Source organism: Salvelinus alpinus, chromosome 31 (assembly GCF_045679555.1).
Source record: "Salvelinus alpinus chromosome 31, SLU_Salpinus.1, whole genome shotgun sequence".
Classification (NCBI taxonomy): Eukaryota; Metazoa; Chordata; class Actinopteri; order Salmoniformes; family Salmonidae; genus Salvelinus; species Salvelinus alpinus.
This window is the reverse complement of record NC_092116.1, coordinates 19,485,154-19,498,484: the sequence shown is the minus strand read 5'-3', so window position 1 is coordinate 19,498,484 and position 13,331 is coordinate 19,485,154. Positions and strand designations below refer to the sequence as shown.

Genomic DNA, 13,331 nt, shown 5'->3' with positions numbered 1-13,331 from the left:
GTAGGGTATGTAAACATAAAGTGGCATAGTTTAAAGTGGCTAGTGGTACATGTATTGCATAAAGATGGCAAGATGCAGTAGATGATATAGAGTACAGTATATACATATGAGATGGGTAATGTAGGGTATGTAAACATTGTATTAAGTGGCATTGCTTAAAGTGGCTAGTGGTACATTTTTACATAATTTCCATCAATTCCCATTTTTAAAGTGGCTGGAGTTGAGTCAGTATGTTGGCAGCGGCCGCTAAATGTTAGTGGTGGCTGTTTAACAGTCTGATGGCCTTGAGATAGAAGCTGTTTTTCAGTCTCTCGGTCCCTGCTTTGATGCACCTGTACTGACCTCGCCTTCTGGATGATAGCGGGGTGAACAGGCAGTGGCTTGGGTGGTTGTTGTCCTTGATGATCTTTATGGCCTTCCTGTGACATCGGGTGGTGTAGGTGTCCTGGAGGGCAGGTAGTTTGCCCCTGGTGATGCGTTCTGCAGACCTCACTACCCTCTGGAGAGCCTTACGGTTGTGGGCGGAGCAGTTGCCGTACCAGGCGGTGATACAGCCCGACAGGATGCTCTCGATTGTGCATCTGTAGAAGTTTGTGAGTGCTTTTGGTGACAAGCCGAATTTCTTCAGCCTCCTGAGGTTGAAGAGGCGCTGCTGCGCCTTCTTCACAACGCTGTCTGTGTGGGTGGACCAATTCAGTTTGTCCGTGATGTGTACACCGAGGAACTTAAAACTTTCCACCTTCTCCACTACTGACCCGTCGATGTGGATAGGGGGGTGCTCCCTCTGCTGTTTCCTGAAGTCCACAATCATCTCCTTTGTTTTGTTGACGTTGAGTATGAGGTTATTTTCCTGACACCACACTCCGAGGGCCCTCACCTCCTCCCTGTAGGCCGTCTCGTCGTTGTTGGTAATCAAGCCTACCACTGTAGTGTCATCCGCAAACTTGATGATTGAGTTGGAGGCGTGCATGGCCACGCAGTCGTGGGTGAACAGGGAGTACAGGAGAGGGCTCAGAACGCACCCTTGTGGGGCCCCAGTGTTGAGGATCAGCGGGGTGGAGATGTTGTTACCTACCCTCACCACCTGGGGGCGGCCCGTCAGGAAGTCCAGGACCCAGTTGCACAGGGCGGGGTCGAGACCCAGGGTCTCGAGCTTGATGACGAGTTTGGAGGGTACTATGGTGTTAAATGCTGAGCTGTAATCGATGAACAGCATTCTCACATGGGTATTCCTCTTGTCCAGATGGGTTAGGGCAGTGTGCAGTGTGGTTGCGATTGCGTCGTCTGTGGACCTATTGGGTCGGTAAGCAAATTGGAGTGGGTCTAGGGTGTCCGGTAGGGTGGAGGTGATATGGTCCTTGACTAGTCTCTCAAAGCACTTCATGATGACGGAAGTGAGTGCTACGGGGCGGTAGTCGTTTAGCTCAGTTACCTTAGCTTTCTTGGGAACAGGAACAATGGTGGCCCTCTTGAAGCATGTGGGAACAGCAGACTGGGATAAGGATTGATTGAATATGTCCGTAAACACACCAGCCAGCTGGTCTGCGCATGCTCTGAGGACGCGGCTGGGAATGCCGTCTGGGCCTGCAGCCTTGCGAGGGTTAACACGTTTAAATGTTTTACTCACCTCGGCTGCAGTGAAGGAGAGCCCGCAGGTTTTGGTAGGGGGCCGTGTCAGTGGCACTGTATTGTCCTCAAAGCGGGCAAAAAAGTTGTTTAGCCTGTCTGGGAGCAAGACATCCTGGTCCTCGACGGGGCTGGTTTTCTTTTTGTAATCCGTGATTGACTGTAGACCCTGCCACATACCTCTTGTGTCTGAGCTGTTGAATTTCGACTCGATTTTGTCTCTGTACTGAGACTTAGCCTGTTTGATTGCCTTGCGGAGAGAATAGCTACACTGTTTGTATTCGGTCATGCTTCCGGTCACCTTGCCCTGGTTAAAAGCAGTGGTTCGCGCTTTCAGTTTCACGCGAATGCTGTCCTGTAGCGTAGCATCCGCGTCATCTGACCACTTCCGTATTGAGCGAGTCACTGGTACTTCCTGCTTTAGTTTTTGCTTGTATGCAGGAATCAGGAGGATAGAATTATGGTCAGATTTGCCAAATGGAAGGCGGGGGAGAGCTTTCTATGCATCTCTGTGTGTGGAGTAAAGGTGGACTAGAGTTTATTTTCCTCTGGTTGCACATGTGACATGCTGGTAGAAATGAGGTAAAACGGATTTAAGTTTCCCTGCATTAAAGTCTCCGGCCACTAGAGGTGTTGCTTCTGGATGAGCATTTTCTTGTTTGCTTATGGCCTTATACAGCTGGTTGAGTGTGGTCTTACTGCCAGCATCGGTTTGTGGTGGGAAATAGACGGCTACGAATAATGTAGATGAGAACTCTCTTGGTAGATAGTGTGGTCTAGTTTATCATAAGGTACTCTACCTCAGGCGAGCAATACCTCGAGACTTCTTTAATATTAGATATCGCGCACCAGCTGTTATTGACAAATAGACCACCCTCCGCACCTGGTAAGACGTAGCTTCTCTGTCCTGCTGGGCATGGGAAATCCCTCAAGCTCTATATTATCCTTGTCGTCATTCAGACACGACTTGGTAAAACATAAGATATTATTTTTTTTGTCCTGTTGGAAGTATAATCTTGATTGTAGGTCATCCATTTTATTTTCCAATGATTGCACATTGGCCAATAGAACGGATGGCAGTGGGAGTTTACTCACTCACCTACGAATTCTTAGAAGGCAGCCTGACTTCCACCCCCTTTTTTCCCATATTTTCTTCACGCAAATGACAGGGATTTGGGCCCGTTCCTGAGAAAGCAGTATATCCTTCGCGTCGGACTTGTTAATTATTTTATTTTTTTCCAGTTCGAGTTGAGTAATTGCTGTTCTGATGTCCATTAGTTATTTTCGTTCATAAGAAACGGTAGCAGCAACAATATGTACAAAATGAGTAAAAAAATAAGTTACAAACAACACCAAAAACCACATAGGACAGTTGGTTAGGAGCATGTAAAACATCAGCCATCCATTCTGGTGCCATTCTATTGCATAGATATCACATGTTGTGGTTTAACGTTGACATTTTTGTAGCTGCATTGATGCTTATATGTAACACTTCTCGTGGGCTGAAGGAAGAGTGGACCAAGGTGCAACGTTTAAAGTGTTCATGATTTAATCCAAAAAACCAAATCGAACAAAAACAACAAACAGGAGAACGAAAGCAAAACAGTTCTGTCTGGTGCAGACACAAAAACAGAAAACAACTACCCACAAAACACAGGTGGAAAAAGGCTACCTAAGTATGGTTCTCAATCAGAGACAATGATAGACAGCTGCCTCTGATTGAGAACCACACCAGGCCAAACACATAGAAATAGAAAACATAGAACAAAAACATAGAATGCCCACCCCAACTCACGCCCTGACCAACCAAAATAGAGACATAAAAAGGATCTCTAAGGTCAGGGCGTGACAGTACCCCCCCCACCCCCCCCAAAGGTGCGGACTCCGGCCGCAAAACCTAAACCTATAGGGGAGGGTCTGGGTGGGCATCTATCCGCGGTGGAGGTTCTGGTGCGGGACGTGGACCCCGCTCCACCTTAAGCTTGGCCCCACTGGAGCGGGGACCCTCGCCACCGACCCCGGACTGGGGACCCTCGCAGCGTGACATTATACAAGTGTATGAGTTCCCTAAATGTATATGAGTTCCACTGCAGAAGAAGAACCACAATGGCCAGAACAAAATCCAGACAACAAAATCCAGACAACAAACAGAAAATTAAGACAAAACAACACAACACACCACACCAGACAACAAAACAACCCCAGAATCACAACCGCAAAGCCAGCATGCAGTCCCCCCGAACTCCCCTACTCCCTCAGAAGAAACATATCCCCTCCAACACCTTTCCTCGTACCACTCCCTACCTCCCCCCATTTTTAACACCTCTGATCACCCCAGCCTAGCCCCTACGGGCCCAGATCCGTCCCCCCATGGTCCTTACTGCACCTGACCTTACAACTCCCAAAACCCCCAATTCCTTCCTAGAAATCATCTCCCCCTCCTAGTCCCCCCTCACAACACAAACAACCCGCTAGAGGCCCTCATCCACCTCTGCAATGGAATGATCAAACCCGGAGTTCCCCAATGACCCATGATCTTGACAGTACACTCAGACCAGAATGACTTTCTTCAGATGGCTGTTCATGTTTGCCTCCCCACTAGGAAATCCATCCATAGACGGCACAAGGTATGTACAGAGAACTTCCGCCACGGATGCATCTCACATTGAACACACCTACCAACTTGTTTGTGAGTGGTCTGTGGGTCTGGGCCCTCTTTGTTCCCTGTTCTCCATCCACCATTGTCCAGCCTTGCCACCACATCACTCCCCCTCCAGCACCAGCCCGATGGACATATCCTCCTCCACCCCCATCCCCCTTCCTCCCTATACACTTATCCCTCTCACAGAACCAGACCAGAACCCCACAAAAGAGGCGCAGAGAAAAGACCAAAGATATAGATCTACACCCGGAGCGAGCAGGCCACAGCGGAGACCTGTTTTTAGCCAATCATTTTTTTGTGTAGTGCACTATAAAGGTAATATGGTTCCATTTAAGACTACACTACACTGCCATTATCTTTAGTATGGAGCTTATTTTCTGGACTCCAAAGGTTTGACTGAAAATGGAACATTATATAAGTGTGGTGCTGGTGTGCTGTTTGTGTTGTATGTTTTACATTTTGTAATGTTGTATTGACTGCTTGAAAGAGACCGTGTCTCAAGAGGTTTTTCCTGGTTAAATAAAGGTTAACCAGAAATAGCATAAATATACCAATACAGTCAACAAATATGAATATGTTGCTTTTATTTGCTTGCTTGGAAATGAAGTGAAAGCATAAATATAACATGGACAGAAACTTTGATCTAAGGTCTAAATGTCCTCTTATAAGGAACTCTTTTCATTTACCTACTGTATGCAGCTCTCTTCTAAGGACTCATCCCTCTGACCCTTCCTGGGTCCTTCACAGGTAAACATATAATGAACATATCTTTATTAAAACATCTGTAATAAACATATAATAAACAAAAGCAATAGAGATAGTACACAAAATGTGCTACATTGTACATTTCCGCTAATAAGAAGAAAGTCGGCTAGTGAAAGCTTTCGCAGAGCAAAATGCCTATACGCTTCATTGCATTGTAGGGGATGTATCAGAAGGGAGCGCTGGGCCGGCAGTCCAACACACAGGTTGTTGAATCACGTCCACCATTTTGTTAACAAGTGTTACAGGGTATGAGTAGTGCTTCCAACCATTTTAGAATGTTTACTCTCCTCCATTCTGGGAAAGAGAAAAAGATAGACAAGTCAAACTAGGCAGAACTGAACGATTTCCCCTTAGATAGGCCAGCTGCAAAGTGAAAATTGTCTTTGTGTTGGATTCTAGCTTGAAATATACCTATTCATGTTACCATACTAGAACTTATTGATTACTTTACATGTATAAGGAATGTATATGTTGGGGTCAATGAAGGGTTGATAGGGATTTGGATTCTGTTCCATGTTTCTAAGGAGGGAGGTGATAGTCTCTTGATAAGGGATGCCAGCTGCGGAACTAGGGAGGAGCGAGGAATGTGTCTCGAGGTCAAGTCGACAGATGAGGTGAGAAGAAACCTCTGGTAGAGGGGCCCACCACTACGACTCTCCTACTATAGACCTATCTCACACACTTCCACGCCAACAAAAGATCTAGCATAAGGCAGGGCTATGACTACACCAGTGAGAGGAACAAATTAAATTCAGAGATCTATTGGCTGTCTAGACGTGTAAGGAGTTGACCCTGCCTATTAGGAGTTTATAAATATATGCGTTTGAGTATATGCGTTTGTTCAGAACCTAACAGTTGTAAAAATGCATGATGTTTTTTTGTTGCTTTTGGTCTTAATTTCAGTTTAGGGTTAAGGTTAGGATTAACATCAGATTTAATGACATTGTGGCTATGCCAGCTAGTGACCTCCCACTAAGCATAGACGTCAATTCAACGGCTATTCCACGTTGGTTCAACGCAATTTCATTGAAATGACATGGAAACAACGTTGATTCAACCAGTGTGTGCCCAGAGGGCTCTCTGCAGAGCTGCCTCCAGAACAAGATTCATGACAAAAAACGCTAACCTGCTCAAACAAACAACAAAAACACAAACATTTGAGAAAAACAATCCCGCCGGCCGTATGTTTGACACTCATGCCGCAGACTGTCTCTCTTAAATGTTGATCATTAACCATTATCTGTCTAGCATTGTCCCAGATTAGTTTGTGCTGTTTTGCTTTCTTGGCATAAAACACAAACAGATCTGGGACAAGGAAATTATCTCGCTAAGAAAAGGCAATAGCAGCATTGTGTTTGGATTGCTATCTATTACCTTTTGGTTGATCTCTCCACCAGAATCTTCACCGTGCGGTCATTTGGGTCCAGGCAGCGTTGACGTCCATTTTTGAGTGTGATACTAAAATAATTAAAGGGAGATTGTCTGTAGTCCATAGACTTCTTTCAAGGTCAAGAATTACCAGCTATTCCTGTAATGCATCATCTTCAAGATGTGCACCAGTACCTTTGTTCTGTGTTCCCGTGAGCAAATTCTTAAACCTCCACCATTTTTTATTGTAAGTTAATTTCATGTTTTCAACACTTAGTCTAATAATATACACGTCAAATAACACTTTGATTGTCAAATAACACTATTTGACCCGTTAAATAAGCTTTTAATTTGACACGCCAAATAACAGTTATATTATAGATTGTTGTGTGTTCTGAATTTGCACGTGCAAGCCAAGCACCACCACTACTATCAGTAGCACTGTCAAAACTGTACAAAAAAGGTCTGCAAACAAGCAAACACCGGCCACAAACGATGTGTTTACAATACCGCGTTGGTAATAAAGCATTATTTGTTCGACCGCAACTTCTAAGGTAGCTTAGCTACCTAGCTTTAGCTTGGTACCTAGCTAGCACCACACAACCAGCCTACAACTGCAGTCATTTTCATTATTCTTAGCAATGATTTAGGAATCCTTGTGAGTAAGTATTAGCTAGGTAGCCACTTGTTGTTCGCCTATGGAAATTGAACTTCAGTTCATGAAAATAAATAGCTAGCCAGCTACTTAACCCTGTTGCCCAACGCTAACGTTATAAGCAGCCAGCTAGCTTTCATCTGCCTGATGACGCTCGACCGGACCAGGTTATGTGTTGTGAAACTAGCCACAATAAGGATTAGGCACAATAGTGGAATTTGCGGGCTGCCTTCAAAATAAAAGTACCCATTTGAAAGTGATACAGACGGTTTATTGGTGGAATCTTGCCATATTTAGATTAGATAATGTTGAAAAGGTTGGAATGTGAAGCAATGAAATGGGGTATCCGTCTACTCGGTGAAACCCACAGAACACAACTGTGAAGAGTTTACACAAATACTAGCGTTGTAGCTCTTATCACGGGACTGTGACTGTGTGAAATCACCTCCCCAGTCAGCCTATTGTGTGTATTGACATTCATATTGCACTGTACAGCTTTACCTAAGGATTGGGGATCAATGAAATGTGGTATCAGTCTACCCAATATATTTTCTGGGTAACTCCTCAGAGTTATCAGACTCTAAAACATCCACGCAGTATGGTTTTTCCTCGGGAATAGTGTTCAATACACATAGGTTGACAATAAATGTGGCTCAATTCAGTTGTTTCAGAGTCCCGCAATAAGAGCTACGACGTTCTATATTGTACATTTCTCTGGGTGTCACTGAGTAGACTGATACCCCATGTCATTGATCCACAATCCATAGGTAAGGCTGTACAGTGAAATAAGTATGCCTGCAATGCAATTCTAAAGTATAGTACATCCAGTGTAATTTCAACAGATTTTTGTTAAATTAACAAATTATTGTCTTTTGTTGATTTTATATAACAACATTCCAACCTCATTTAGCAGGATCTACTCAATAATGGCAATTCCGAAATTCTACTATTTGTATTCATTTGCATCACTGTCAATGACAAACCTTTAGTTTGAAGGCTAACCACAAAGTCAACATTGTGGCTCATCCTTATTGTGGCTAGCTTCACATAGATGGGTACGACCACCATTAATTAAAAAAGAACTGTCTTATGAATTTAGTTATTTTAGATGATGACACCTAGCTATATAGTTAGCTAGCTAACTATAGCTACTGAAACAGACTATGTCGTTTTGCTATGTTTTTGGGGAAGAACATTGTTTTTCATCCATGAGCGAGCTAGCTATCTTTTTTTTAATGACCAGCACTGCGCGAGACAACTTTACAAGCGTCATAGCGTACGTATCGATTAATCGTTGTTATATATGAAATACGAGTGCTAGTGTAATCAATGTGTAATAACGACGTAAAAAAAATATGAAATCGTTAAATTATTATGTGACGTGCAGTCATATTCAGGTCCTGATTGGTCAACAAGCTTATTTGACATGTCAAATAGTGTTACTTGACTTGTATCTTTTTTGACACCCAAAGACCCAAACGGCGTGCCATAGCTGAGGGACTGACTCAAAAACTTTTTTTAAATGTATTTTGTACTTTTGACTTATTCTGAGAAGAAAATTGATTAATGATCATACACATTATTGATTATAAATGCTCAATTATGTTGATTTATCAGTTGAGGGAGTTACTCACATGACTTCAGTCTTTGAGCAGTGCGGACGAGGAGGGAGATGCAGCACTCTCTTCAGATTCCTGAACGGAATACGACCAGTCTGCACGTTGGGGCAAAGGCAGCGTAGAACCCTTGGCTGTCTTTTCCCTATAGAGAGGTAGGGTGGAAAGCACAATGGGTTTGTCTTACATTTCTTATTTCGATTTCACTTTTTTATCTTGAATGATGTATGATGATATCAGAAATACATGCATAAATATATGGTTAATGGTTAGGGTTAGAGTTAGGTTAAGTGTTACTGCTGTATATACAGTGTAACAACGAGTAGTAGTTACAATAGTTATTACACTGTATACAGATGATAAGAACACTGTCATGTAAGAGTCACCGACACAATTGCATTGTTGATCAGTTGCGAAAACTTAAAATGAAAGTAACCAGGTTATAAATTCAATAAAGTAATAAACTATCATGCACTAGTATAAAAATAGTAAAATAGTAGTAAGGAATTAGTAATTACGTATACAATATTAAGTGATAAATGGATCATTATTTACCTTCAGTTGCTGAGAAGATTGCCAGGAGGGTGAGCAGAACGATGGTTATGCTTGCAGTGTTCATGGTGATATCCCTTTACATGCAACACTGTGGGAGGCTGCTGTACTATGGGTCTCCAATGATGATTATGTTATCGGATGAGGGGGCCCTGGTTTTTCTGGTAATCATGTGGTTTGGCAAATAGAAGAGAGAGCTGCTTAACAGTGTACTTGGAATTCAATGCAGGCTGTTTCATGTCACCCCAAAGCCAACACACACACACTCTCTCTCTCTCTCTCTCTCTCTCTCTCTCTCTCTCTCTCTCTCTCTCTCTCTCTCTCTCTCTCTCTCTCTCTCTCTCTCTCTCTCTCTCTCTCTCTCTCTCTCTCTTTGTCTTGCTCACTCGCTCTCTTGCTCTCTCTCTCAAAAGACAGAGGGCCCTGAATTTTCATTTAGCGACCTGAAACTTGCCCGCCAATGAAGTATATACTGGTGATATCTGTAGTCAATTCCTTACATTTACCCTTTATCACCCTGCAGACTTCAGCCTCCTCTTTGTGTTTGAAGGGACACTCCATCACAATAACCGTAACTCTAACCAGCAATATTTCTCAGAGTCAAGTTGAAGGGCCATTCCGGGGTTGTCTGAAGTAGAGATTTATTTTAATTTTTTTTGCCAGTGCTTAGCTCTATTCTGGTTATTCTTATCCTTAAACACTCCCTAGACCTTGATGATGACAGGCATAACCATAACATGATGCAGCCACCACCATGCTTGAACATATGAAGAGTGGTAGTCAGTGATGTGTTGTATTGGCTTTACCCCAAACATAACGCTTTGTATTGAGTACATAAAGTACATTTTTTGCCACATTTTTTGCAGAATTATTTTTGTGTTTTGTTGCAAACAGGACACATGTTTTGGAATATTTGTATCAATTCGGTTAGTATTGTGTAGTAACTAAAATGTTGTTGATTCATCCTTAGTTTTATTCTATCATAGTCATTAAATTCTACAACTGTTTTAAAGTCACCATTGGTGTCACGGATTCCCCCGGTACTGCTGCTCATTCCGTGCACCAGTTCCGGAGGTCTACGTCACCGGCCTCTAAGCGTCACTGAACTGGATCATTACCACCAACCCGGACTGTCTTGTCTCATTACGCACACCTGATTCCAATTCCCCTGATTAGTAATTGTATATATATATACCCTCTGTTCACCATTGTCTTGTCGGTTATTGTTCCCAATGTCCGTTGGTCTGTGAGTACCTGTGCGTTGTTATTTTGGCTTTTGTGCTGATGTATTGTGCACTTGTTATTACGGGTTCTCGTCCTGTGTATTGTTGTGCATAGTGTTTATTACGGGTCCCGTGTAGTCTATTACGGGTCTCGTCCCGTGTATTTATTAGAGGCTTAAACAACTTCTTCAGGATCGGTGAGTCCCCTGTGGGATGTTGAGCTAACATAGGCTAATGCGATTAGCACGAGGTTGTAAGTAACAAGAACATTTCCCAGGATATAGACATATCTGATATTGACAGAAAGCTTAAATTCTTGTTAATCTAACTGCATTGTCCAATTTACAGTAGCTATTACAGTGAAATAATAGCATGCTATTGTTTGAGAAGAGTGCACAGTTTTGAACATGAAAGTTATTAATAAACCCGTTAGGCACATTTGGGCAGTCTTGATACAACATTTTGAACAGAAATGCAATGGTTCATTGGATCAGTCTAAAATGTTGCACATACACTGCTGCCATCTAATGGACAAAATCTAAATTGCAGCTGGGCTGGAATAATACATGATGGCCTTTCTCTTGCATTTCAAAGATGATGGTGCAAAAAAAATACAAAAGAACGGTTGTTTTTATCTTTCTATTATCTTTTTCCAGATCTATTGTGTTATATTCTCCTACATTCCTTTCACATTTACGCAAACTTCAAAGTGTTTCCATTCAAATGGTACCAAGCATATGCATATCCTTGCTTCAGGGCCTGAGTTACAGGTAGTTAGATTTGGGTATGTCATTTCAGGCTAAAATTGAAAAAAGGGTCAGATCCTGAAGAGGTTTTAAGCATATCCCAGTTTAGGTCAACTAACAGTACAAACTCTGAAGATAGATGGGGAGCAATCAATTCACAAATGGTATCCAGGGCACAGCTGGGTGCTGAAGGGGGTCTATAACAAGTGGCAACGGTGAGAGACTAGTTTCTGGAAAGGTGGATTTTTAAAGTAGAAGCTCAAATTGTTTGGGGACAGACCTGGATAGTATGACAGAACTATGCAGGCTACCTCTGCAGTAGATTGCAACTCTGCCCCCTTTGTCAGTTCTATCTTGTTGGAAGATGTTATAGTTAGGGATGGAAATTTCAGGGTTTTTGGTGGCCTTCCTAAGCCATAATTCAGACACGGCTAGGACATCAGGTTTGGCTGAGTATGCTAAAGCAGTGAATAAAACAAACTTAGGGAGGAAGCTTTTAATGGTAACATGCATGAAACCAAGGCTTTTACGGTTACAGAAGTCAACAAATGAGAGCGCCTGGGAAATGGTAGTGGTGCTGGGGGCTGCAGGGCCTGGGTTAACCTCTACATCACCAGAGGAACAGAGGAGGAGTAGGATAAGGGTACGGCTAAAGGCTATAAGAACTGGTCGTCTAGTGCGTTCGGAACAGAGAGTAAAAGGAGCAGATTTTTGGCGCGGAAGAATAGATTCAAGGCATAATATACAGACAAGGGTATGGTAGGATGTAAGTACAGTGGAGGTAAACCTTGGCATTGAGTGACGATGAGAGAGGTTTTGTCTCTCGCGGCACCAGTTAAGCCAGGTGAGGTCACCGCATGTGTGGGGGGTGGAACAAAAGGGCTATCTAAGGCATATTGGGCAGGGCTATCTTCCACTACAGTGAAATAAGACAATAATCACTAACCAAAACAGCAATAGACAAGGAATATTGACATTAGGGAAAAGCATGTGTAGCCGAGTGATCATAGGGTCCAATGAGTAGCACTAGAGTCAGGGAGCCAATTTCGTAGTCGCCGCTACGCTAGGCGAGCTGGAGACACGACGATTCAGACAGCACACTCCCTTATCACACTCCCTGTAGACTGACAACTCATCATTGTCAACACTGTGTTGTCAGCAAACTTAACGATGGTGTTGGAGTTGAAATTGGCCACGCAGTCGTGGGTGAACAGGGAGTACAGGAGGGGACTAAGCACACACCCCTGAGGGGCCCCAGTGATCAGGATCAGCGTAGTTGCCTACCCCTTAACACCTGGTCGCGGCCCTTTATGAAGTCCAGGATCCAGTTGCAGAGGGAGGTGTTTAGTCCCAGGGTCCTTAGCTTAGTGATGAGCTTTGTGGGCGTTATGGTGTTGAACGCTGAGCTGTAGTCAATGAACAGCATTCTCACATAGGTGTTCCTTTTGTTCAGGTGGGAAAGGGCATTGTGGAGTGCGATTGATATTGCATCATCTGTGGATCTGTTGGGGTGGTATGCGAATTGGAGTGGGTCTAGGGTATCCGGGAGGATGCTGTTGATGTGAGCCATGACCAGCCTTTCAAAGTAATTCATGGCTACCGACATGAGTGCCACGGGGCGGTAATCATTTAGGCAGGTTACCTTCGCTTTCTTGGGCACTTGGACTATGGTGGTCTGTTTGAAACATGTAGGTATTACAGACTCGGTCAGGGAGAGGATGAAAATGTCAGTGAACACATTTGCCAGTTGGTCCGGGCATGCTTTGAGTACACGTCCTGGTAATCCGTCAGTCCTCGTGGCTTTGTGAATGTTGACCTGTTTAAAGGTCTTGCTCACATTGGCCACTGAAAGCGTTATCACACTCTTGTCCAGAACAGCTGATGTTCTCATGCATGCTTAAGTGTTGCTTGCCTCGAAGTGAGCATAAAAGGTGTCACTAGGCAGTTTGCGGCTGGGTTTCCCTTTGTAGTCCATAATAGTTTTCAAGCCCTGCCACATCTGACGAGCGTCAGAGCCAGTGTAGTAGGATTCAATCTTAATCCTGTAATGACACTTTGCTTGTGTGATGCGGGATTTCGGGATTTCTTATAAGCGTCTGGATTAGTGTCCCGCTCCTT

The 13,331-nt window shown here is 43.5% G+C and overlaps 1 protein-coding gene across 1 annotated transcript; it reads right to left on the bottom strand.

The window, feature by feature from the left end:
• Positions 1 to 4,855: 4,855 nt before the first annotated feature.
• LOC139561335 (growth-regulated alpha protein-like) lies at positions 4,856 to 9,455 on the bottom strand. Its single transcript, XM_071378355.1, has 4 exons — positions 9,248 to 9,455; positions 8,711 to 8,837; positions 6,428 to 6,511; positions 4,856 to 5,347 (listed from the first exon to the last, which is right to left on the bottom strand). Exons 1-4 carry the CDS (start codon positions 9,309 to 9,311, stop codon positions 5,293 to 5,295), a joined length of 330 nt encoding a protein of 109 aa, XP_071234456.1. The 5' UTR covers positions 9,312 to 9,455; the 3' UTR covers positions 4,856 to 5,292.
• Positions 9,456 to 13,331: the final 3,876 nt, after the last annotated feature.

Excerpts from the sequence above, each read along its gene's own strand:
- LOC139561335 (XM_071378355.1), bottom strand. The coding sequence starts at position 9,311 with ATGAACACTGCAAGCATAACCATCGTTCTGCTCACCCTCCTGGCAATC. Across the intron at positions 6,512-8,710 it reads TGCTCAAAGACTGAAGTCAT|TATCACACTCAAAAATGGAC; the intron begins GTGAGTAACTCC and ends TAATTATTTTAG. Across the intron at positions 5,348-6,427 it reads GTGGAGAGATCAACCAAAAG|AATGGAGGAGAGTAAACATT; the intron begins GTAATAGATAGC and ends TCTCTTTCCCAG.